The sequence below is a fragment of the Rousettus aegyptiacus genome, unplaced genomic scaffold, assembly GCF_014176215.1.
Source record: "Rousettus aegyptiacus isolate mRouAeg1 unplaced genomic scaffold, mRouAeg1.p scaffold_m13_p_12, whole genome shotgun sequence".
Lineage (NCBI taxonomy): Eukaryota > Metazoa > Chordata > Mammalia > Chiroptera > Pteropodidae > Rousettus > Rousettus aegyptiacus.
In genome coordinates this window covers 20,027,295-20,053,185 of record NW_023416287.1, presented here as the reverse complement: position 1 = coordinate 20,053,185, position 25,891 = coordinate 20,027,295, and the positions used below count along the sequence as shown (strand labels likewise).

The 25,891-nt window shown below is 53.6% G+C and overlaps 1 protein-coding gene across 4 annotated transcripts in view; it reads right to left on the bottom strand.

The window, feature by feature from the left end:
- Nucleotides 1-25,891, bottom strand: part of NOL4L (nucleolar protein 4 like) — a 123,069-nt gene that overhangs the window by 22,318 nt on the left and 74,860 nt on the right. The window contains exons 1-2 of one of the 4 annotated variants that reach the window (XM_016148816.2): nucleotides 15,096-15,308; nucleotides 6,647-6,788 (exon numbers count right to left, since the gene is read on the bottom strand). In XM_016148816.2, coding sequence (XP_016004302.1) covers nucleotides 6,647-6,755 — 109 coding nt within the window. In that variant the 5' untranslated portion in view covers nucleotides 6,756-6,788; nucleotides 15,096-15,308. Of the gene's footprint in view, nucleotides 1-6,646; nucleotides 6,789-7,076; nucleotides 7,307-7,331; nucleotides 12,732-15,095; nucleotides 15,309-25,891 lie in introns of those variants that run through there. The other 3 variants (XM_016148817.2, XM_036229531.1, XM_016148812.2) reach the window with 3 other exon arrangements.

Sequence of the window (25,891 nt, the reverse complement as noted above, 5' to 3'; positions counted from 1 at the left end):
GGCTTCCACCCCTGGCTGAGAACACGCCTGTGGCACCCTCGGTGCCCCAGCACAGTGACCACCGGGTGCCTTCTCCTTGGACAGCGGAGCTAACTCGCAGCTCCCTGCTTCGCCGCCTGCCAGCATGGGAACCCGGGACAGGTCTAGAGTTTGCAGATAGAGGAGCAGGCTCTTGGGGGGCTCAGGGTCTCTGGGCAGGCCCTGGCATGTGTGGATGGGGAGTGGGATAGGAACTCAGGAGAAACTAGGACAAGCTGAGTGTGTCCAGGCCCTCCCAGCCCTACTTTCTTTTTAAACAAGTAAGACTCCTGGGGGTTGAGGTGGGGGTGCAGGGCACTAGTGTGTGTGTTGTAAAGAAAGCTGTGGTCAGAACCCCACGGGGCTAAGTGGACAGAGGAGACCTAGAGAGACCTGAACGAATGAGGAGACAGGATTGGACCAAGGAGGGCTGGTCTCCCAGAGAATCTGGGAGAGGTGAGGGAGAAGACTCTTTGGTCTTTCAAGGGAGGCCCTTGACCCACCTAAAGGCCCTTAGCCTGTGAATGCCTGGTGGCCATGGACCCCGGCCTCTGGCACTTCAGCACAGGCCCTCGCACCAGCCTGGCCACCTCAGAGGAAATGATCCTATACACATTCTGCGCCTTCTCCTGTACCAGGTGTGTGCTGAGCCCTGTCCACACATCACCCAGGCCTCACCCGCCTTCCAGTGCAGGGCAGTGTTTTGCCCCAGGCCACACAGCGAGAAACAAGCGGAGGCAGGATTTGAGCCTGAGTTGGGGCAGCGTGGCTGTGGCCTGCACACTTTCCCCGAAGACTCACCCTGTGGAGACGGGGGAAGGGACCCAGGGGAGAGAAGCCCTGTTAATGGAGAAAGGAAAGGCGGCACCACTGTAAATACTGTGCCCTGGGCAAGCAAGCCACACGCCTGCTCCCCAGGTGACCGCTCTGCCACCAGTTTGCATTTGGGGCAGCACAACGCCACACCTGAGGGCAGCAAGAGCCAGGAAGCCGAAAGCCTTGGTCTTCTCACAAAGAGCTCCTGAGGACACATTAGGATTAATGAACACAGTCACCCAGGCCATTGTACAGGCTGGAGCTGGGGATCAGACCACCCTGCAGGGATAAGAGAGGGACAAGACAGGCCAGGGCTTGCTCAGGAGATCCACAGCAGAGAGCCAGGGGCCTGCCTGCAGGGACCCGTGTCCAGATGGGACCCCAGGCCCAGAGAGGGGGCCTCGCCTCTCTTCATCTTTCTGGAACCCTTGTGGGTCAGACGCTTGCCAGATGGCCTTGCTGTGGCCTCCCTGCCCTGTCTCTCCCAGTTGAAGCTGGAGATCATACAGAGTTTCTGGAGACACGCAACCCAGGAGACCCCCACCCCTGGCTTTCAGCATCTTCCTCTCTTCCCAGGCTCCTCCTGGCATGCCGCCCGAGGTTCCCAGGCCTGCTCCACCAGTGCCACACCCAACGTGGCCTCCCCCAAGAGGCTTTCGCTGGGCCCCGTCTCTGCCGCTGGTTACCCATCAGCGGTTTGTTGAGTACCCTGGCTCGAGGTAGGGGCTCGGGATACCAGCCGGTGCACGGCCTGGCCCCGAGGATGCTCCCTGCGGCGCCGTTTGTAATAATGTGAAAGGGGACTTGAATGTCCTTCCCCATGAGTGGCCCAAACGCTGGCTCTAGAGTCGGAGACCCTTGTGGTCTGGGCAAGTAACTTCCTCCTCGGTAGGAAAGACATCGTCACAGCCCTGAGCTCACGGTGTCACCAACCTGTCGCCAGCTCAGGGCCAAACACACACAGAGGACTCAGGAATGGGGCCTCCAGTCACTGGACTGACCAAACAATTTTTAAAAATGCTACCTCAGTGGCGGGGGAGAGGCAAACGACATTACGTGGGGAAATACAGTGACTGCAACACCACATGATCCCTTCTTCTACTTTTTTAAAGAAAATGAGATTCTGATTATACGCATAGAGAAGATGGAAAAAAAATATGTCCCAAACACTGGCATTTCTAGTTTTCATTTTCTTGCTCCTCTGTTTTCTTCTAAATTTTCTACAGTGAATATAATACTTGTAAAATAAGGGGAAAAGTAAAATACATTTCTACAGAGACACCCTTTTTGCCCTCAGAAAGCTTACAACCCGGCAAGGTTACCATGTGCTGCGTGCCTGTCCCTGTCCAAACTACGGGCTCCTGAAGGCGGGGACAGGCTTACCAACCTCGTGTGCCAGTGACAGAGGCTCGCTGGTCACCTGACAAAATTGATGAAGAGCCCTGGAAAAACCGAAGGCTTAAGCCAGGATCTTCAGTGCCTTTATCCAGCCTCATGACATGGTGATGAGCACTAGGTGGGGAGGCTCCAGAAGTGCTGGCACCATGTCCCCAGAGAGCGGGAAGCCCCGAGGCCCAGTGGGTCCCACCCAGAAGCCCGAGGCTGGAGGAGCGGCCTCATCCGAGAGGCATAAACAGGAGATCCGAAAATGCCCCAGGATGCCATGCAGCTCCTGCCCAGAAACTCCTGATGACCCTGCAGGAAGACGGAGGCAGGACCCTCAGCTCTCCCCTGGTGCTGGCTTCCTGTCTGCCCGGGAGGTGAGTAATGTCCGCTCCCCACCCCCAAGCATCCCTTCTGGAGGCCAGGCCTCACATTTTCCGTTCAGGAAGGGGCAGAGAAAGAGGCCTGGTGAAGCACATCAAGGGGAAATGGAAGGAGTGGGCCCTTGCCTGGCCCTGCCTGCCGCAGTCAGGACCCTGGCCTAACCGCACGTCTGGCTGTCAGGAGGCCTGCTGGCTTACCCGCTTGCGTGCCTGTCCTTGCTTACTCTTTCATTCACTCATTCATTCGACAGACACCTGCCCCTGCCTGCTCTGGGCCAGGCCCTGTGCTGGGATCCTGGCTCTGAGGGTGTTCACAGTATTGGGAGATGGGGCACTGGACAGTGCACCGATGGGCATAATGCCAGACAGATGTGCTGTTCCGTCCCAAGTCAGCACCAGACAATAGTGTCTCTGGACAGTCTCAACAGCTGGCTTCTCCCAGGCATCGTCTCTTCACCTCCAAAAGGCAGCCATTGGGCTAGAGAGTTTTTCTAGGTGCTTGTGATAAGACCAAAGTGCTGTCTGGACTCAAAAGAAAGACCAAAGCCTCAGCCGGCTGAGCGGTGGGTCTGGAGGAGACTCAGCTGTGTGTGGGCAGAAGGAAGTGCGAGAGTAGATCACTCTGGGCTCCTGAGATATCAGTGCTCTGAGTGTGTGTGGGGAGCTTCCTCTCGTTCCCAGGATCCCCTACCCATCTTCTGAGGGAATACAGGGACAACTATTTATTGAGACCTGGTCCCCACAACCTTATGCGTGGCTTTGACACCTGCCAAAGAAGAAGGCAGCCCCGGCACCCCTCCTGGCTCTTGCCAGATCGCCCAAATTTGCTCCCTGCTCCCTGGTTTCTTCCTGTGAGATGGGACAAGAGTGATGTGCTCACCCAAGGCAGCCACGGTCCCCAGTGAGGAAGTGCCTTGCAAGCGGTGCTTCCCTGTCAAGCTGCTGTGATTTAGGGAGCAGAGAATGGACTATCGAGATCTGTGAATGAAGCCTCGCCGGCCGTGGTGGGCTTGGGGGAAAAGCACAAGCTTGTTTCTGGGCAAGCACACTCCCACTGCTGGTAAATCGTGGAGGGGCAGGGGGCTGGCCTGCTGATCAACCATTTCTGGTCTCTGCCCTGGCCTGCCAGGGCCCTGTCTTCATCTGCCTTTGTTAAATCTTGAAAAAGGAGGTGGGGGAGGAGGAAGGCAGCCCCAACACATCCACCGACAGGTGTGAATCTGTTGTGCGAACTGCCTGGCTTCCTGAAATGCTTCTGGGCTACATCGCTGGCCAGCAGCACAACCCTGAGAGTGCCATTTTCTGGCTAAAAGACCCAGGTGCTCAAATTAGGGGTATCCCTAGGAACAAAGAACCCAACTTGTCCCCAGCAAGGGGCAGACCTAGTCCCCTCTGGATGGTGTGCTCGGGGGCAGGTCTCAATAAATAGCTGTTCCTGTATTTATTCAGGCCACAGATATTCAATAGGCTCCTCTAACGTGCCAGGCACGCAGCTAGAGTCACTGAGACAGAATGGAGAGCAAAACTGATGTGGTCCACGTTTCACAGAGCTCACACTGGGGGCCTCAGACGTCGTCTTTCCAACTTGTCACTGCCATGAACGACCAAGGGTCAGGAACCACACACGAAGCCACCTGGGGTCAGTGGGGCTGGGGATGCTCCCTGATGAAGGCGCGTGAGCTAGAAGTGGAGACCATGGAGGGTTGTGGCTGGGTGCAGAATACAGGCCAACTAGAGTCCCTGCTTGGCTTGTCCCCACCTAGTCCTCTGTTAACCACAGGGGACACAGAATACCCTACAGCCCCCGACGGCCTCCCACTGACTCAGACTCACTGATGGGAGCAGGATCTCAGCCTGTGTCTGCACTGTAAGCACCTTCAGAGAAGGGAGCTGGCTGCATGCCATTGTGGGGGCTGGAGGGTTGGACAAGAATTCCAGGCTGGGTCTGTGCCCAGCCAAAACCCTTTGGGAACCCACTGCACTGGTCGGACATGGCAGTCACTGACAGATCTGGAACCAGAAGGGGCAGTGGAGACCAGGCCGGTTGGCGGAGTGTTCTCAAGGCCTACGACCCCCTGCACTGGGTCTGGGTTGGCCTCTGGCCAGCATGTCAGCCCACGGCTTCCAGACACAGCCCCTGATTAAATAATTAAATTGATGGTATCATGGTCAACACCATCCTCCCTGTCTCCAGCTCCGGCTGCCTGCCCTGATAAACACCCTTGTCCTGTCAGCAGGCAGGCCTACCTCAACCCCAGGACCCAGGGCCAGTGGGGCACCTGGGCGGCAGGGGTGGTGGTGGGGATGTGCATGACTACACCTAGGTCGGGCCTCCCTGGGCTCCTGTGGGACCGGCTGAAGGACACACTGACCCCACCGGTCTCTTTGCTTTTCTCGGCTTCATCCTTGTGATCGGCCGACCTCTGGGTGGCAAGGCGATGATGCCGAGGAAGTCCTGTGACCTCCATGGAAACACGCCCTTCTGCCGCCTGATCCTGGAGGCCCCCCAAATCACCAAATCTCCCCGGGAAGTGTTTCTGGCAGAGGTCAGACCCCCCAAAAGGTGGTTGTGAGTAACAATAACGCAAGACTTTTTGAGAACAGGGTTGGGGAACATGGCCCCCATTCAGGTCTATTACTCTGAGTTTTTAAAAAAAAAATGTTCTGGATCCTTCTTGGGAAGAAATAATCAACACCCTTGGCTCTGCTGGCATAGCCCTTAGTGTAGCCTTTGGGTATGGCTCTCAATCAGCTCAGATGAGGAGGGAGGTCAGCTGCTGGGCACTTCCCAGCCTGAGACCCCAGCAGCACGTGGCTGCTCCGGCCCCAGGTCCCCATCCCGTGGGAATGCTGGAGGGCAGTATTGGTCCAGGAGGCTCACGGCATAAAGGGGTCGTGCTGACCCCATGAAGCAGCATGGCACAAAAGCCTTTTCTTTCCAGCCGCCTTGCACCCCGCTCCTTGAAGAACTACCCCTTAGGCTCCCCAGCCCTGGGCCCAGCCACCCAGCTGCCCCGAGGCTGCGTCTCCTCCCAGACAAAGCCGGATTCAGGCCTGTGAGGGCAGTTGGAGGCGTGCGCGGGTTCTGCCATGGAGATGAACTTTGACCTAAACTGCAAGGTTCTTACCCCTTATTTACTCTTTAAGGCTAGCCCATTTCACATAGTTAACATTACACCCCTTTTTTAACCCTGCACCTCCCTCCCGTATTCCAGGTCCCAACCTTCGACTCCTCCTAAATGGCGGCTCTACACCCCAGTTCTGAGGCTTCACTCAGCTCATCCCCTATCCCAGTCACTTCCTCCCTAGAAAACAGAGCCTGGCCAGGACACTCTGACCGTAGGTGACACCCCAGGCACACAACTGTACCTGAGGCAGGCACTGGAGCCCCAAAGCATAGCACCTCAGGGGCTCCACACGGGAGCTCTGGAGTAGACCTCTGCGATTTGACTTTTGACCTCAACTCTCCCAACCCGAAAGGAAGCCTCTGTTCCCAGGGACGCTGCAGGAGGCTGCCTGGCAGGCCCTGGAGGGTGGTGGGGGTTGGGGTGGGGAAGTGTCTGAACAATTCCTCAGCTAGGGCCACATCGCATCCCAAGGGGCTGGGGGCACAAACGTGGACAAGCGCTGTGCCTGCTTGCTCACCAAGTGCCAGGCAGGGACCCTGCCCTATAGCCTCACATCCGAGCTGCAGAAGCCCAGGGCATATTTTCACTGCTGGGTAGCTGAAACTGTTCTGGGTCAGGCACACTGTTAACCTTCCTAGACCCCGAATCGTGATAACTTCAAAATCTGTATCACACCAGCCCACGAGCATCAGGGCAAACAAACTTATCAGGCTGCCAGTCCCTGAGAGCTCCATCCATCCATTTATCTTCGGGAGGAATGACTTGTTCTCCCCAGAACTAGGAGCCGGGCAGTGGGGCCCATGGAAATGCTGAGAACCTAGGAGGCAGCAGTAAGCCCCCAGATTCCACTACCCTAGATTCCTAGGCCCCTGTTGTCCGGCGCGGCCCCTCCCCCACCGGCCACCAAGGGACACTCACCGTCCTCTTGGCTATGGAGGTTCTGCGGGCTCCGCATCCTCTCGTCTTGGCTGGGACTCAGGCTGGAGGCCAGGTGTGGGTCAGCTGACATCCATGTGGAGTCGTTCATATCAAAATCTTCACTGCTCACAGAAGTTTCATCCTGACCAGGGACAAAGAAGATAAGCATTCAACAGGGATGGGCTCTCGGCAGCCCCCAGGCAGCCTTGTAGGTGGACCCCATGGCCCGTGGGCATTTGGAAGTGCCCCAAGAGCTATAGGGAGCCCCTCAATCTTGCAGAGGGGGCGGGGCTGCTCCCCTGCCTCCTGTGGAAGTGGCTTGGGCTCTGGTTCCTGTCAGAAGCCGGGGCTCAGGGCAGGAGCTCTGTAATTGAAGACAATTACGAGGTCTCACATCCTGTAGGGGCGGATGGCAGGGCCTGGCTCTTACCCTTGCGAGCTAAGGTTGAAACGAGCGCTGTAAACAAGGGCCACGGCTCCCTGTGCCCTGCCCACAGCCTGGGAAGGGGGCTCCCTGTACACAGGGCAAGGCGGCCAGGAATGGGTAGCAGGACATGCCGGGCCCCCCGAGGCCAAAATGATCACCCCACCAGGCTTGCCGCCCTGACTCCCGTGGAGCATGCATGGAATTCCTTTCTCCCACTCCCCCAGCCCAGAGGACATTTCTGTCTTCCTCCTTCCTAACCTTTGCTGTGCTTCAAAGATATGCTCTTGGGCAGCTTCCAGAGCTGAAAAGGCCAGCCCCAGAAGTGTACAGAAGGAAGGGGGTGGGGCAGGCGAGGGTTCAGATCAGACCGCAAAGGGGGTTCGGCTCAAGGGCCTGGGGGGCCGCCAGGGCCTTCCAAACAGCCGGAGGGCCTGCTGGAGAGGACCACGCCTGCCTTCTCTCCCCTCCCTGGCTTCAGTAAGCCCTTGGCCAGTCATCCGGGAACCCCCGGGGCGGGGCCCCTTCAATCCAGCCCTCCAGTGGGAAGGGACCCCACCTCCCTCTGGCCCAGCCTCTTTCAGGAGCAGCAAGCAACTGTGTTTGGGAGCTGGCTGTAAAATGCAAGAAAGATGACCCAGCAGCTCCCACACCCCAGATCTCTGGCTTTGCCTCCTCCCTTGTCCCCTCCAGCAAGATACAATGGCCTCTGTGGGCCCCTAGTAAGGACTTCTGGCAGAGCACCCCTCCTCACCAGAGCCTCCCCTCCAAGGCCCCCTCACAGACGTCTCTTTTATAGTGAGCAAACACACTTTAGTTTGAACTTTCTTCTGCTGCTGTCCCTGAGGCAGACACATCTGCTCTCCAAGTGCTAGGGAACCAGCCTCCACTCCCTCCCCCACCACACAGGGCTGGCAGGGAGTTTCCTGGAATTTACAGCTCCTGTGCAGCACGAGTGTGTACCCTCTGTGGCTGGAGGACTCGAGCTAGGCCAGAATGCCAGCTCTGCCCGGCTCACGGGTCCCTATGCGGCATACGCAAAGCCTCAGGGCACCGAGACCACGTGTCCTGGTGCTCTCTCCCTGCACACATGCACACATGCACTCACTCCGCCTCCCTCCCACAGGCCGCCCCGCTCCTTACACACAAGCACATCCAACCACACTCTTCCATGGGCTAAAACACTCACTCACATTCACTCAGACTGTGTTCTCACACCCAGAGGGACACACACACACATTCAAAAGGCTCTCTCTGCATAAAAGGTCCAAAGGGACAACAAAACTCTCCCCTATGCTAACTGGATAGAACCAGAGAGTGAGAAGGGAGGCTGGCAGACTGAGGAGAAGGACCCTTGGAGGCAGAGAGCACTATACAGGGTCTGGGATCCTGGATCAGGGGCATCCTTGCTTGGGCCCCTTGTTCCTTCCTGGCTGCCCAAGGTACACTGTGGTCAGGGTATGACCTGAAGTCATAGCTGAGGTAGGAAGGCCCTCTCCTGGCTCTTGGCTATTGTTGAAACACACATGATTTAAAAGACTGAGTATCCTCTTAACATCTGGAAGTATCACCTATTGAAATTGCTTCATAAGTCCATTCAACAAGTATTTATTGAACACCTACTAAGAACCAAGCACCTTTCCAGGTGCTGGGAAATTCGACTGTGGATAAGACAGAGTCCTGGCCTTCCTGGTGTTCACTGCTCAGGGAAGGAGATGGAAAATCAACAGGAAAAACACATAATGTTGTTGGTGGTGAAGGGTATAAAGCAAAATAAAGCCTAATAGGATGGGAGAGGGACCTGCAGAACTGTTTGCGTGGTGGCCAAGGAGGGCCTCACTGGTCAGGGAACATTGGGCAGAAGCCTGCAGGAAGTGAGGAAAGTGGCTGTGTGGGGGTCTACGTGGGGGGCGTTCTAGGTACCGGCACATGCTGGTAGGTCTGAGGAGAAGCCGGGGGGCTGCTGTGGCTGGGGTGGGTGAGCTGAGGGAAGTGAAGCCACACAGCAGTGTCCCCTCCCAAGATGCAGGGATGTCTCCAGCTCAGAGAAAGGCTTGTGGAGTGTTCCACGAAACACACAGGGTTCTCACTAAGGAGTAAGGAAAAAGTCAGAACTGCTGAGTGCAGCACAGAGGGCTCCTACACTCTCGCCTCACTCAGCCACGTTTAAAACAATAACAGAAGCTAAAGTTTCTCAGGCGCCAAGTGCTCCCCTTGGATCACATCATTTCGCCCTTACGACAGGCCCACCAGGTAGATACTGTTAGCAGCCCTATTCTACGGATGAGAAAACGGAGGCTCCAAGGGGTTAAGGCACTTGCCCAAGGTCAGGAGTTAACAAGTGGGCTCAAATATACCCTCCGTCCCACTTGCAAGCCTCTGTTCATCTGTTCCTCTGACCTGGAATGCCCATACTACTGTGATGCTCCATGACCCAAATTCTAAATACACACACCTCTCTCCATCAACCTGAGCTCAGTCTACAATGTTTCTCTTCTTATACAACCTGTCTGCCTGTACCATTAGCCCCGGCAGTTAGTCAGGCACACAACCCTCAGCTGTAGAATGTCAACACACTGTGTGTCTGTGTCCTGTTTTTCCCCAGAAAACCTTAAGTGCTTCCAAGAGTGGGGACCAGGCTGTGTGTTCTTTGGACACGCCACAAGGCCAGGGAGGCTTGTTGAACTGGCTAAATTGCCTGGCATGATACTCGGTGTTTAATGACAATGTGGCATCAGTTTGACAATTAAGAACTCAATCCCACTGCACACAGTTGAGTGGAGGCTGTATGACACCTGGACCCTGGCTGGCGGGCAGGCCGATGGCAGTGAGCTGCCTTGCAAGGTCTCCCTCCTACAGCTGCCAGGCACCCCATGCAGAGCCTAGGGTTTCTCTGGCTCAGATCACTTCGCTGTCCACCAAAATGAACCCCCTCCACCCCTCTTTGCTCTGACAGGTCCAATTAGGAAGAAGTGGGCTAAATTTTACATTGACATCACAATCACCTGATAATGAAGGGCATCCGGTGCCCACATACAAGGGGCTTCAGGGCAAGGGTCTTATGAGAGTTCCTTGCAACAGCCCCCCACCAAAAGAAAGCAGGTGCCCACGTCAGGCCTATCTCCAGATCTTGTACTTGCCCCAGCTGCCCAAGGCCATCAGAGCTAGTGGCAGAACTGGGATTCGAACCCAGGCAGTCTGCCCAGAGCCCACATCACAGTGCTACCACACCAAGAAGCTTCCTCACCACACTTCCTCCCTTCGATCGAAAGAACCAGATTCCTTAACAACAAAGTGTCTCAAGATGAGACCCAAAGGGAACTCATGGGAGATGAAGCTGTATTTATACCCACATGCCCACATGCTCACAAGCTCTCTTCAATGAGTTGACACACATTTATTGAGCATATACTATGAGTTGGAGAAATGCTAGGAACATAGATGACTAAGGCAGGGTGCTTTTCCTCTGGGAACTAATTATCTAGTGAAAAAGACCAGTGAAAAATCCTGACCCCATGTGAGCAGAGAGAAAGAAGGCGGCTGTGGAACCCCCTCCTCAGTTATCTACTGACTATCTTGCTCTCCCAGTGAGTTTTCCCATGGCCCCCAGGGTTTTGCCACGAGTCCCTATTTTGGGAGCAGTGGTTCTAAGATTTTGACACTACTGGTACAGCAATTTTTTTTTTTTTTTTAAAGTGAGCAATCAAGTCCATTAAACCTAACTGGGGAGAAAAATGACTAAGTTCCAACCCAACTTAGTTTCCACACCCTCGCTTTCAGGGCTGATCTGAGAGAGAAGCCTTCCCAAGACCGCGTTGCGACTCACCTGCTATAGGAGAGCCCCCAGCTGCAGAGGGTGGCCTGTAACTTCACCCACTCACACCCAGCCAAGGCTCCAGGAGCAGGCTAATTACAGAGGCAATTACCAGCACACACAGTTCAGAGCCCATCGATGACTGGGCAGAGGGGGAAATGCACCCAAATCCAGAGGGACCTGCAAGAGGTGGCCAGTGCAGGTTTGCAACTGGCAGGGCCTTAGGCCTGTGTATTGACCCAGAGTGCTCCCCCTGCTCGCCTAGAGGTCATAAGCCATAAGTCATGCACTTCTTGCTTTTCCCTCCTGGAATCTCAAGGGAATTTGATCTACTAATTTCTCTCTTTCTGTAAACAAACTTCAATGAAACTTTCCTTAGAAAATAAAAGTGTGTATAATCCATTATTTCTGGGCTCCCTCCCTCCAGACCCCACATGACTGACCAGCCAGCTGCCCCTGGCTACTCTTACCTCTACCCTTGGACACCATAAAGCCTGCAGCCTTGCCTACATGTCGGTAAAGCCCATCATTTATTCAGCACCAAAGGGCCTGAGCCATTGAGGTTCACAGTAATAGAGCCAACTCCCCTTCTGAAAAGGGAACTCACGGGTGGGAGGGGGCAGGAAGGCAGCACCCAGCCAGCCCCTGGGACACACCCCAATCTGGAGCCTAAACCCTCCCCGCTCTTATCTGCAGTCCAAAATTCATGGGCAGGTTCAGTTTCTCTCCACCCAGGTTCTGAGGCTCTTCTTCCTCCTCAGGCAGACTAGCACCAACCACTGCTCAGCCTGAGAAGAGGAGAAAATGGGAGACCAGAGGGGAAATGGTGGAAACGCACCTGTATCCATGGCGTGTAACTACGGGCAGGTGCTATCAGTAACCTGATTATTTTACAACTGGGGTCAATTTCTCGGGAACTGGGTTCCTGGTGCCTCTAAAGTTGAGCCATTTGCATCCTCCAGGACAGGGATCCTGGGGCGTGCCTCACACAACATTTTCCAGGCCTTTCCCCAGAGCTGTAACTCTATCTCTACCACTTGCTTTGAGAAAGAAAAGGAGGAGGATTTGCTGAGAATTTAGTGCAACCGTAAGCTATAAACCCTCACCAGGAGCCTCGGATCTGTGTTTCAGAGAAGCGGTAGTGGGTAGGAATATGCTGGGGGTGTTTCTGGGCTGGGCAGGAAGAAGACCCCTCTCTGTCCAGCCCTTGGGTCTGTCTGATGAGAGGCTGAAGCTCCTGCCAGAAAGAACCAGGCTTGGAAAGCGCCCCAGCACCGAATCTACCCCAAGTTGGTGGGCACCGAATCTACCCCAAGTAGGCGGGCACCAAGATGTAGAAAGTGAACACTTCCTTTTGGAACACCTGCAGGCCCTTCTAGGCCCTAGAAATTCTTGAGTACGAGGCAATTCTTCTCCTTGTCTCCATGTCAGCAAGCATTACACATACAGCTTCTGAGCATGCCAAGAAGGTACTGAACCGCATTTGACCCGAACTTAACCACTTCAGTTCATCAGATGGCTTGTTAATGGAAGATGAACACCCTACCACCCGACACACACATCCCAGGATCTAAAGGACTGCACAAATGAAATCTTAGGGTGGTAGTCTGAGCCACTGCTCCTGGGAGCTCTGGGTTCCCATGCTACACTCCAAGCCCATCTGGCCACCAGGGGAGGAGGCCAGCCTCCCGGGGACACACCCTGCACAATTCCACTCCTTTCTGCTAACATACCTCCTCTGCTTACTAGTCATATAAGCACAAGCTCTTCTGGGAAATGTGAAGTGCAGAGGGCTGAGACATAGCCAATCACCTACTACATTTTAGGTATTCTCTCCCCTCTCTCTCCTCTCTCTCCCCGCCGCCCCCCCCCTCTCTCTCTCTCTCTCTCTCACACACACACACACACACACACACACACACACACACACAGAGTCTGTCGGAAACATATTCACATATATATGGGGATGCTCTGTTGTCCTTGCTGTCATGGATGCCTGGATACTGGGAGTTGAGCATTTTCAACACCTTCCGACTAGTGTATCTAGCGTAAGACAGGCTTTTGTTTCCTAAGCAAAGGCAACTGGCTGTTTTCCCAGCACTCCTCACCAAGAGGGCCTCATTGATACCCCAGACCCTGCCACTAACAGGGGGTCCCTTTAAAAGGAGGCTGGAGAGTTGAGCTTTAGCAGACAGGGTTCTTCTAGCCAAAGGAGGACTGGAGAGGAACCACTCTGACCTAATGCCCTGCAGGAGTTTCCTTCTAAGAAAAGGACCCAGACAAGACAAAAAAGTTCTTGAGCAACTCAGGGGCAGTCCAGCTCCACATGGCTCCAGGGTGGCCCAAGCCAGATAAGTTCCCTAAAGTCAGCCTTTTCAGCTGGGAGAAAGGTCCTGGGGTGCTCTGCTCCCAGCTTCAGCAGGAAGGTGCTGAATGCGGCCACCACCCAGCCTTGGTGCAGTGGGTGTGGGAGGAGATGCTGTCTTAAATTCTACTCTATAAAACAAGCCCAGCTTGAGCTGGGATTAGACAGGAGCTTGATATTATTCAAGGACACATTTAGGCCCTAATGGTTTTCCAATGAAGGGGTAATTTACTACCTGGGGGTTAAACTACCACTGGGGCCTGGGCCATAAACAGGCCTTTCCCCACAGCAAGCCCAGAAACAGGGGGCTAGATGGGGCCCCTGGTCCCACCACACAGATGGCTCTCCCACAGTTGGGGGAGCCCCCCCCACCTCTCCCTGTCACAAGCCCCACCTGGTGGGGGAACAGAGGGGGGGGGGAGGCTGGGGTTTCCAGCTGATTCTGGGATAAGTACGGCTTTATCTCAAGGGAGAATCTATTTCAAGCCACAATCCTTCTCAGAAAGAGGAGGAAATCACAGAGTCCAAACACCATTTCAGGTGAAATCAGGAGGTTATTAATCTCCCCTCAGAGCAGACAGAAAGAAAAAATCAATGTTTTAGAGGGGGGAAAAAAGGTTCCATTTGAATTAATGGGTTTGTGGCTTCTCCATTGATCTGCGTCTCTTCACACTTTCTTTTTGTGCTTTTGTGCTCTTGGGGAGGAGGAGAGAGAAGGGAATGGGGAGGAGGGGGCTGGGCCTCCCGAGAAGGAAAAGGACGGTCTAACCTTAACCTTTCTCCAGGAATAATGCTAATTAGCGAGGCTTAATGAGAACTTCCCTTAGGAAGCACCGCCGGGTAGAGGCGACCGGACTCAGGAAACGTAGCTCCAGGTGGGAGTGTGTGGGGGGGGGGAGGGGGGGGTCACTTCTGAACCCGAGCGGCTGGAATAAAAATGCGATGGCACTCCGCCCCCCCCGCCCCGCCCCGCCCCTCGCTCCCTGCCCCCTGACAAAGTGTCGGGCCCTGGAGGACTAGGTGGAGAGCGGCGGTGTAAATCCAACTTAACCCGGGAGCGCGCCCTCTCTCCGGACAGCTGCCCCCGCCCTATGTTCCCTCTTCATTAAGGAATCGCCCCTTCGCCGAACGCCGCCGACGCCCCAGGCTTAGGCTCCCTCCGTACACCTGAGAAGGGCACTGGGTCCGCTCCCTTCGAGCAGGGACAGGGGCCTGCCGAAGTGGGCTCAACTCTGCAAACCTCGTCTCAACTCCCCGCGTCCAGGCAGGGAGCCCCTCCCTGCCACTCAACGCTTCCCGTCCTCACATCCCCAAACACAGTCCACTTCCCTTCCCGCGGCGGCCGTGGTGGCGGCAACCCGAGCCCGGCCCCCACCCCGCCGCCCGAGAACGCCTTCCTCCCCGGGACGCTGTGCCCAGCTCGCTGCAAACGGTGTGGCCGCCGCACAATACCGCGGCGCGGCGAACACAATCACCGCCCCTCCAGGACCCGCTGCACGCGCGGCCCGGGAGAGGGGTGCGCCGGAAGGCCCCTGGCACTCCCGCCTAGGCACACCTCTCGGGCACCTCGCGGCCCCCAGAGTACAGCCTTCACGGCCCCCCCCTACTCGGTCATACTCATTCACTCCCCCGCCCCGGCCCACTCCGCCCTGAGCGCAGCCGCTTCCCCGCGTCCCCCTCCTCAGCCCTGGCGCAGGAAGCTCCCCCGCGTCCCCCTCCCCGGAACCCCCAGCCCCCCGCCCCCCTAACCGCAGCTCAACGGCCGGCGGCAGCGGCGGGAGGAGGGGGGCGGCGGCCGGGGGCCCGGAAAGGGCCCGATCTCGGGGATCTGGGCTGGACTCCGTACCTGGGTAGGAGGCGAGAATGAGACGGGCGGTCGGGCTCGGCGAGTGAGCCGGATGAGCGGCGGTGACAGCCCCACAGCTCCAGCTGCTGCTGCTGCTGCTGCCGCCGCGGCCTCCCGGGGAGAGGGGCTGGCACCGCCGCGGCGCGTCACTGCCCGGCCCGGGGGCGGGGGTAGCCAGGGGGAGGGCCCAGGCGAGCGGCGGCGGCAGCGGCGGCGCCGGGGCCGGGAGGGAGGAAGGGGGAGGGGGGCACCGGGCACGGGGAGGCGGGGGAGGGGGGCGGGACCGGGCACGGGGCGGGGGCCGGGGGAGGGGAGCGCAGAAAGGGGAGCGCAGGGAGGGCGCACGCCGGGGGAGTAGGAGGAGCGGCAGGAGGAGGTGGAGGGGCGGGTGAGAGGGAGGAATGGGCAAGGGGGGGAGGGGGAGAGAGGAAAAGGAGGCACCCAGAGAGAGGAGAAAGAAGGCAGAGGCGGGCGGGGGGAAAGGAGGAGGAAGGAGGGGGTGCTGGGCCAGGTAGGGAGGGAGGGATGAGGGAGCACTGGACGCGCCGCCTTGCGCTTCGGGGGAGAGCGCTCTTAAGGGGGAAGCGCTTCGAGGAAGACCCTAGCCGGGGACTGAGCCCAGGAAAGAAGGCGGTGGGGTCCGTGCCCGCGCCTTACTCCCCGAGGCCTCAGTCTTCGGGTCGGAGAGTGGGGGTTGGGGGGCTCACATTTGGCTTTCTGCGTTCAGGCCGGGAGAGGAGAACCTTGGCCGGACGAAAGTGACGCCGGCACCTTTAGGAACTCTCAGTGCCCCGGAGCTTTCGGGCAGCTCTCGACCCTCGCGCGTCTCCAGGTTCCCCTGGGACACAGGTCCTCGCTAGGCGGGGCAGCTGGGCCTCCGGGCGGTGGAAGCAAGACGGGGTCTGGGAAAGCCAGGCACGTGGCCGGCTTTCTACTGGGCCCCCTAACCTCACCTTAGGGCCCCCCTTTTCTTGATCAAGTTCAAGCTTGGGATCCTCGGCGCGCTGCCCACTCTCTGCCCGCTCTCCTCCCCTCCCCCTCGCGCGATTCCGCACCACCTCGCCTCTTCACTCTTCCTTTGTCTCTTACCCACCACTTAGTTTACACCCACCCCTGCACCCCTCCTTCCCCGAGGCGGGCGCCTAAGAGCCCAGGCTGGGCTCACCTGTCCGACCCAAACATTTCAGCGATCCGGAGCGCCCGCCGCCGGCTCGCTCCTGGTTCCCTCCCTCCGGTCATTGTGCTCCTAGACCACACCGTGCGAGCTCCTTAAGGCGCGCTAGGTCCACTTGTAAAGTAATAGGATAATATCAAGAATGCAGCTCTATCCCAGACCTGGGCGCACACTGTCAGCAGAGACAGCATCGCAAGAGAGAGAAGATCCACGCGGATCAGAGACGCGGTCCTCGGCGCAGACAGACCGCATCCACCTGGGGTGATGGAGAAGGCGGCCCGGGCTGTCACGCGGCGAAGTCAGGGGTCCCTAGACCTCCGAGCAACCTCAGATTCATCCTGAAACATAACACGCTGGTCCCCAAACAGCAGAATTAGAGCCCGACAGAGAAGATGGGCCGGGGCCGATGCCCGCCCCCCTCAAATTCACACCCTCCGTTACAACAGATTGGCCTTCAGAAAAACGTTATACTTTAAAAGGGTTAGGGAGCTGCTCTCGTAGAATTCTGTGAGGAAATGGCCAAAAAATAAAACAAAACCCCCAAACGATCCCACCTCCTGATTCCTCTGGTCACATCCGAAGAGGCAGCGCAATTTCTACTGACTTTACGCTACAACTCATTCACAGTGGAAACGGTAAAGAAGAGAAAACGCGACAGCCACCGCGATGTTTGCATTTTTGAAACAGACTGCCTTTAACACTCCAACTTTTTTTCTGTAAAAAGCCTTTTTCTTTCTTCCACTGAAAGCTTTGCATTGTGAGCAATCCGAGGTAAACAAGGCTCCCTCTACAGGTGTGAGTTGGAAGTACAATAGGTCCAGAGCTCAGTATATTCACCCATTAGAAAAATGAAAAGATGACAACATATCAAATTAACAATCACACAGACTTCCTTCCGCACATGCTGAAGGTTTTACTGTCAATATACAACTCACAATTTCTTTTTAAAAGAGGGTCTAAGCACGTTATTCATTAGCACCTTTGTCCCTGAAATCAAATGTGTTTTCAAACCAATTCACTCTTCTCAGTTTTCTCTGAGATCTTTACTTTGCATTCTGTGGTGGAGGAGTTTGGATGCTTTGTTACCGGAACATCCACACATCCTGGTGCCCAATAATGATTTCTGGAATTAGTGGCCGCAACTCTTCAATTCATCCAGGGAAATGTAGGCGTTTCCAACATGAGAACCGTCTTTCCTCACTCCGAAAATGAGAATTCAGGCCCGGGACTTACTATGTCTTCCCACTTTTCTAGAGACCTTTGACTTCTCCTGGCCCGAGTCACTATTTCACAGCAGTGGTGGACATCTGGGCTTGAAATAATAAAGCCAAATCCAACTGAAGTTCAAAGGTGGAATTGAACCCAGACAACCTATTTCTTCTCTGACTAATAAAAGAGAGAGTACCGCCCATGAGGGCAGAGAAGTGATATTCTCTAAGCATGAAATGTGAACTCATTTACCATCCTTGAGATAAAACAGCCCCAGCTCTGCTCCACCCATAAAAAGCAGTTGGGAGCTCTGGAGAAACCTGGCTGTTTAGCTGCACCGGGAATTAGTCAAGTTTTATGTGTGCTGAAGCCGGCACAATTCTCCTACAGGAGTGCTGCTCCTTGAGTAACCTTGGATAGGTTGCTTTCCATGTCTCTGTGCCTCTGGACAACTCCCTCGATCCTTAAAGTGGCCACAGCATGGGGCTTAACAAAGAATGGCATGACCTAGTTCTTTGACCACAGATTCTCCCAATGATGTATCCTAGTCTGGTGGGAGACTGGGTAGAGAAGGCCGCTCCTGTCTGCTTAAGGGAGCAGTACTGCCTTCATGTTCCCTCCAGGATCTGCAAACAGTGGGTGCCTTTGTAAGTGAACAATTGGCAGGGCTTTCGCTCTCTGATGCTTCTTAAGCAGCAACCCCTCCAGGCAGCTTCACATATAAAACAAGCCTGCTCCACAAGTGGGGACCTAACCATGGGAACCAGGGGGTTGTTAGGAATAACAGGACTTAGTGTGACCAGAGCAGATGCTCTTCAAGCATCTCAGAGCATTTAAAAACCCATGTATTCCTACAAATTACTTAATAAGGACAGAAGGGAACATGTACCTGCACAATGGAGAGATCTGGCAGACTTGCCCCAACCAAGTGATTAAATTCAGCAAAGTGGGACCATCTGAAACAATGTACTCACCTCCTGAAGGGACGCAATGACACACAGCATCACCTATGTTGTATTTTCCCTCCGAAAAACTTAACTTGGATCTGATCATAACCCAATCTGTCCTGAACTCTTCAAAAGAGCCACGGTCATTAATTTGATTGTTCTAAAGAGAAAGAACTAAATGCGAAGTCTGAATCTTGGTTGGATCCTAGAGATAAGGAGTAAGGTGGAGACGGGGTGAAGAAGAGGTAGAAGGTGGGGGAAGTGAAGGGTGGAGTGGAGATGGGGGTTGGGGGTGGAGACCAGTGCGGGCTCTGGGCTGAGTGGTCAGGGAAGGCCCCTCCCAGGAGGTCAACATGGGCCCTGCCCCTGAGATGGTGGAAGCGGGGAGACTTGGCAGGGAGTCTTCTAGGGAGAGAGAACAGTTGGTGCAAACCCTGAGGTGGGAAGGGCCTTGGAATGTTTGAGAAATAGGAAGGTGACTGATATGGCTACAGTGCAGTGGGCCAGGGCGAAGGTGGGAGGAGATGGGAGTGAGGTGGCTCGTGAGGGCCGAGCATGCAGAGCCTTGTACACCACAGTGAGGTGTGTAGGTTTTTCTAAGAGTGAGAAAATGATGCGGTCTGAATTATGTTTTTAGATCAGAGGACATGAGATTATAAGCAAGAGTGGCAGCAGGGAGACCAATAAAGAGTGTCTAGCTAAATGGGACCAGTTCAAATTCTGGCTCTGACACTAGACAAATGATCTTGGGCACCATAGTTAAACCTCTCTATGCTTCAGTTTCCTCGTCTACAAAGTAGATAATAAGATAGTGTATTTAGTGTAGTCTTTGACACTAAAATATCCCCTCTGAAATTAGAAACTGCGGTTTCCAGCCTCCAAGATGATCTTCATCAACTAGTTTCACACCCCAGTCCCTTGTCACAATGAACAGGGCGGTGGAAGCAATGGGATATTGTGGAAATGAGGGTATATGACTTCTGAGTTTACTTCATAAAATACAGCTTAATCTTTCCCCCAGAGGGAGTACTTAGTAAAATGGTAGCTTTTATCATCATCTCCAGGATCCTAAGTTTTCATGATGATGGTCATAACCCTCTCCGCAAATGCTGTGCCAGTTCACTCAGCCATCAGCAATACCTGGTGGTTCTCGTTTCACTCGACACTTGTCAGCACTTAGTATTAGCTATCTCTTTGATCTTTGACAATCTGAAAGATGAAAAATAGCATCTTATTTTCCTTTGCTTCTCTTCATTTGGGTGTGTGAGCATATACTTATGTTATCATGTGTTTTTTTGGTCGCTTGTATTTCTTTTTCCTTTTTTTTTTTTTTTTTTTATAACAACCTGTTCATATTCTTTTGTCCATTTCTCTACTTGGGGGTTGGTGGTCTTTATTTACTTTTTTTTGTAAGAAGTCTTTAGAAATGAAGGAAATTTACATTTTGAAATCTATTTTACAAATATATTTTCCTTTTATTTTCTTGATGATGGGATCTTTTTTGTCTTATGGAAATTTTATTTCTTCTTCTTCTTCTTCTTCTTCTTCTTCTTCTTCTTCTTCTTCTTCATCATCTTTGGGGCTTTTGGGTTTCAGGCCAAAATAAGCTTTTTCCACTCTAAGGTTATAAAAGTAATTCACCTATATTTTCTTCTAAAGCACTTGTAGCTTCATAACGGTTAAATCTTTATTCCATCTGTATTTTATCTTCATATAAGTAGTGAGGTGAAGATCTAGCTTATTTTTTTAAATGACTACCCAAGTCGTCCCAATACCATCTTTTAAATATCCCATCTTTATACACTGATTTGGAATGCCATCTTTATGCACGCTAATTTCCCGTTATTTTTTGGAATTAACTATTCTATTCTATTGATCCATCCCAATAATTATAGCTCTAGAATATACTTTAATATCTGATTATCTGATAGGGCAAGCACTCACCTCTACCCCCCTGAATTGTCTCTGCCTCCAGCATAATGAAGACAATTAAGGCCATGCCACAGCAAAGAAGTGCTCTAGGTACGGCATGATTATAGAGAAAGGAGAGATGTTTTTGCCTGGGGGGGCTGGGTAAGGGGGGTTCCTGGAAGAGTCGACATCTATTCTGAACCAAAGAAGGCAGGAGGTATGTGACAGGTGGCAAGTGGGGAGGGCATCCTGGCAGGAAGAGGGACATGGATAGAAGCACCAAGGGCTTCCCATGTGCCTAAAGTCAAAATACCTGATCTGAAGGTTGGGTTGTAGCTCAGCTTATCCATTCATTCTTCGCATTCACTGATTTTTGCACAGGTGGCTGCGACTTCATAGTCAGTTTGACACCTTTGCTGAAGTCTGGGAGACACTGTCCAATACTGTTTCCTCGTTCCTTCTCTATTTCTATACTTTCCCATGAAGAATGTAACTAAAGAGACTGACTTGTTGAAATACACCTTCCTGACAACCACAACAAAGGCCAAAATTAGTTTCATCAATCTCTTCAGAAATGTTGCTTTAAAATATTATCAGTTAATCTGTGCTTATGTCACTCTCATACTCCAAAACCTTCGATGGCTCCCAGCTGCTGGCAGAATCAAGTTATAGCTCTCTGGCCTGGTGCTCGAGGCCTTCCACAGCCCTGCTGGCCGTATATCCTTCTGTTCTAAACTGTGAACTCTGGTTCAGGCAGACTCACCATCTTCTGCCCCCCAATCACCCATGTGCGATCCCCTCTATGCATTTGATCATGCATGCTTTTAGGCACATGTTATTTTGTTCTTTCCACAAATATGTTTAGACCTGCTACCAAATGCTGGGAACCGTAAGTAGGGGTGATACAACAATGAACAATACAGACATAGGTCTGCCCACTTGCAGCCTGCGAGCCCGCAGGAAAGAGATATTAAACAAATGACCACACAGTTTCTGGTCATAGGATGTATATTCAGTTTGTACATGACAGTTGTGGGACCTGCTAGGAAGGAAGTCCCTGGAATGTGAGAGAGACATAGTGGATCCTGGAGGGCTCCACTGAGGAGGTGACGTTTAAGTTGGGCACTAAAGGGTATGTAGGCATTCCCTAGGTAGAAAGATGCTTTGGGTACTCAGCAAAGACACCCTTCGCCCCAAATCTAGGCCCCCCTGAACTCAGAGTACCAATCTCACAGACCACCCTGCTGGCTCTGGTGGCAGCTCTCAGTCTTCTGTCACTTAATGTGCCCATGGTACTTTCTGTTTCCTGCATTATACCTCATCTCCCCGAATGGGAGTGAGCTCTCCAGGGCTGGGGTAGGCTCTTAGGTGACGGAGTCCCAGCGACATCTTGCACAGAATAGGGATTTATCACTGCATCGCTCAGGACCCCATCCTCTCCACTACCAGGCACAGCCCTGAGGTCTGTGACAGAGCTCTGAATCAAGCACACCATCCTCAGCACCTTAGGCTACACCTTGTAATTCCCACAGAGCGTGCATCGTCGTCTTCTCCCTTCCTTCCTAGCACCTTTGGAGAGGCTCGGCCAAAAGCCAAGGCCAGCTACAATTCAGCCCTCCACGCCTAGGTGTGTACACAACAAAACGAGTACTGACCATCTAAAATGGTCAGAGCAGCACTATTCACAGTAGCTCCAAGTGTCCAACAACAGAGAATGGGTAATTATGGTACATCTATGCTGTGGAGCAGTACTCAGCAACAGAAAGGCACACACACCACAACCCAGACGAGTCTCACACACTTATGCTTGTAAGCGAAAGAGCACATGCCATAAAATTCTCTTTATATAAAGTTCTAGAACAGACAAAACAAATCTATGCTGCCAGAGGTCAGGATAGTGGTCACCCTGGCTAGGGGTAGTGACTGGAAGGGACACAAAGGGTCCTCAGGGTGCTGGCAATGTTCTGTTTCTTGATCTGAGGATAGGTCACAGGAGGTGGATTTGGTGTATAAAAATTTACTGAGCTGTCCACTTAATGGCGTGTGCTCTTTTCTGTGCATATGTTATACTTCGATAAAAGTTTGAAAAAGGGGGAAAAAATGCTGACACCAGTTACAATGGCCGAGCAGCTTAGAGCATGGTGTAATCAATTACGCTGCCCTACCATAGACCAGGAGCTCATGCTGGCTGGTAGTACATGTTACCTTATTCAACCAGCCAAATAACAAGGACAGTAGCAATTGCCATTTTACACATGACGAGTAGGTGCTCATTGAGGGAAATTAAATGACTCATCCAGTCACCCAACAGCAAGAAAATGGGCGCTCAGAGAGCAGGGGACATGCCCACAGTCACAGCGCTAGAAGCGCTAGTGGCCATGCTGGGGTTTGAACCAGGGCGTGTTGGTTCCCACAGGGTGTGGTGGGCCCTGCTGAGCTGGGACCAATGAGCCAGACCGCGTGGTACTGCCCCTCACCAACCCCAGCAGAGCAGAAAGCAGCAGCCACCACAGCGAGTCTGGGCCCACAGGGAGCCAGAGGTTTCCTCCCCGCTGGGAACCGGAGTGGGCGGGGCCGCTGTGCTCCCGCGGGACTCCAAGCGTTTTCCATGTAACCCCTGAGGGAGGCTGGGGCCTAGGAAATTCCCCTGGGCTGAAACTCTAGCTGGCTCCTCAGCAGATGACTGGATGACAGGTGAGGGCCCCTCTTCAGGCTGTAGGATGCTAACTCACCCTGCTCCAAGGAAGACAGCCTGGGGAATGGGATCAGGCTACCAAGAGAAAAGGGCAGGCAGCACTTCTCATTTCAGCCTGAAATCCCTCCACGACAGAACCTGCAGCTGGGGTATGTGTGTGTGTGGGAGGGGACGGCGGTGGCGGGGGGGGGGGGGGGGGGGTGTGTGTGTGTGTGTGTGTGTGTGTGTGTGTGTGTGTGTGTGTGTGCATGCGCCCGGCATAGGGAACCTGCCCAAACCTTCGTTACACTGATGGTGATGATGTGAAAAATAAGTAATGAATGTTACAAGTATCAGTCGACAAACATTTTATTGAGCTCTGACTGTGTGCTGGGACCTGACCCGCGTGCAGGACCTGGGGTGGTGAGATAAGCAGACCTGGGCCTGCCCGCATGAGTCTAATGGTGCTGTATGGCTGGGGGCCTTGGCCTGTCCATGACCTCACTAGCACTTTCTTTTTCCTTGTCTATTCTCCCTCCCTTTCCCTTGGGAAATAACAGCATCAATGTCAGAAGTAACAGGGCTCTTCCTCTCACTAACTCTACGGCTTTGGACCAGTTAAGTTCTCTGAAACTGAGCCTCAGTTTCTTCATGTTCTCTGTGGGGGACCCGGCACACAGAAGGCCCTCAACAATTGTTCTGGCTCTCCTCCTTGCCTCTCTCTCCTCTTTTTCTCCTTCCTTCTCAGTTCCCCTCTCTTTCCTTCTCTTACTACTCTTTTGCTCTGCCCAAGCTTTGGCACCTTAACACTCAAAGGCATTGTCAAGTTCAGCTGATGGCACCCAGGCCATGGCAGATACTGTGAACTAGTTTACCTGATACCCAAACTCAACAATTTCTCCCTTTTCTTTCTCAACTACAAAGTGTAGGGAAATGCATTTCTTTCCCAGCCTCCCTTGCAGCTGGGGGTGGCTATGTGACCTTGTTCTGGCAAAGAGATGTTAACAAAAGTCTATTGGCAACTTTCTGGAAAAGCTTTTGCTTTGCTGAACCAAGCTTATACCACCCCTTCTCATCTTGCTCTCACCTTGAATGTGGATAAGATGGTTGGAGCAATAGCAGCCAACTTACAATCAAGAGGAAAAGGTTGACAGCATCACAGAGACCTAGCCAACACTGCAGACATTAGCACCAACAACGGCTCCCTCATTCTTCTTGTTTCAAGGGTAAAAAAAAACTTCACGTTTTGCCATACTGTCGGCTAGGTTTTTTTATACTTTTAGTCACAAGTATCTCTGACTGACTCAGAGGGCTCCCTGTTTGTGGATGGACTGGACAGCAAGCCCCCCACTCCCAGGTGGCCTTTTCTCTAGAGTGTTTGACTCCTCAAAGAGACTGAGGAGGGGGTATGTCCAGGTACTTGTGCTTACTGTGGTACTTAGGGGAAGACAAGTGCTTAACTTCCATTACCTATGGACTCTGCAGGAGGGAAAGATGTCAAGGCTACTGCACAGGTGTGCCCAGGCCCTTCCTGAGCCACAGCAGTGCTCCAATTAAAGAGTACCCTCTGTTTCTATCCTATTTTTTACTCGAGGCGCTTGAAGCCATGCCAAATATCCAAGCCTTAAAACGACCATGAGCCTAGCAAGGTATGGTGTCTGTTACTCATTTCTACCCACGAGGAAACTGCAGAAGAGAGAGGCGTGCCCAGCCTGAGGCTGGGCTGGGCCGAGCCCTTCTCCCCAGCTGTCTCCAGTATCCCAGCTCAGGGCTGTCCAGGCCCTGTTATTGGGGTGCTATAGAAGAGTAAGGAGGGGCTGCCTGGGGGTGGAAGGGGTGGGAGGGCAGAGCTCTGGGCCCCTTTCTCAGCTTTGCCAGTGACATGCCTGCCGGCAGCTGACCCTTGACATACTAGACTTCCTCTCCAGAAGAGTTTCCTTGAAGAAAGGGGTTCCTCTGTCAAAAAGCAAACTTTGTAAACCACTGAAGTCTGGCCCAAACCTGTTGTGCCACTAACAGGGAAGATACAGCATGGAGAAATGAAAGTCAGACAGCTGGTCAGGGGCAAGGCTACAGCTAGAACCAAAGTCACAGGACTCTCTCTTGGGTGTTCGTCTCCACTTGCCATCACCCCCAGTGAAGCGCCTGCTGTCCTCTGGCAGAGAAAGATGCACCCAGAGGCTTCGCATCACAAACTCCGGACCCAGCTGGCAGGCCCTGAGCGAGCGGTCCTCCGCAGACTGCTCTAGCTCATCTCCCCTTGCCCCCGCTGCCCTCGCCCCCTTGTTGTTGCCATCCCAGAGCCTCTGCACTCACTGCCTCCTTCGCCCAGAAAGTCTTATCCCCTTCACTGCCACAGGGCTGGCTACGTCTTATCATTCTGGTCTGGGCTCGATGCCACCTCTTCAAAGGGGCCTTCTCACCCAGAGGTGCAGTCTATCAACTGACCCTGTTTTAATTCTTGGCCCCAAACTTCTCACGTGTGTGTGTGTGTGTGTGTGTGTGTGTGTGTGTGTGTGTTTGGTTGAGTTGTTAAGCATCTCTACAGCCTGTGAGCTCCCCAGGAGTGGGTTCCTTATCTGTCTGTCTCATTCACTGCTGAATCCTCAGTGCTCAGACAGTGTCTAGGACATAGTAAGAACTTAAAAGTTTTTGAATGAACGAAAGAGGAAATTTTTTAAAAACTATACAAACACAGGGCCGCAGGGAGGGCAAGGGTCTGGTGGGCTGTGAGCAGAAGCCATGGGCCACTGTCTCCTCTGTCAGAGTCAAGGTGGGGGAGCTACCAGCCTTCTGGGGGTGGGGGTGGGGGGGTCCATGCCCGGTCACCCTAAGCAAAAACAAAGCAGCCAGCACAAATTCACAGCACAACACTGGCGTC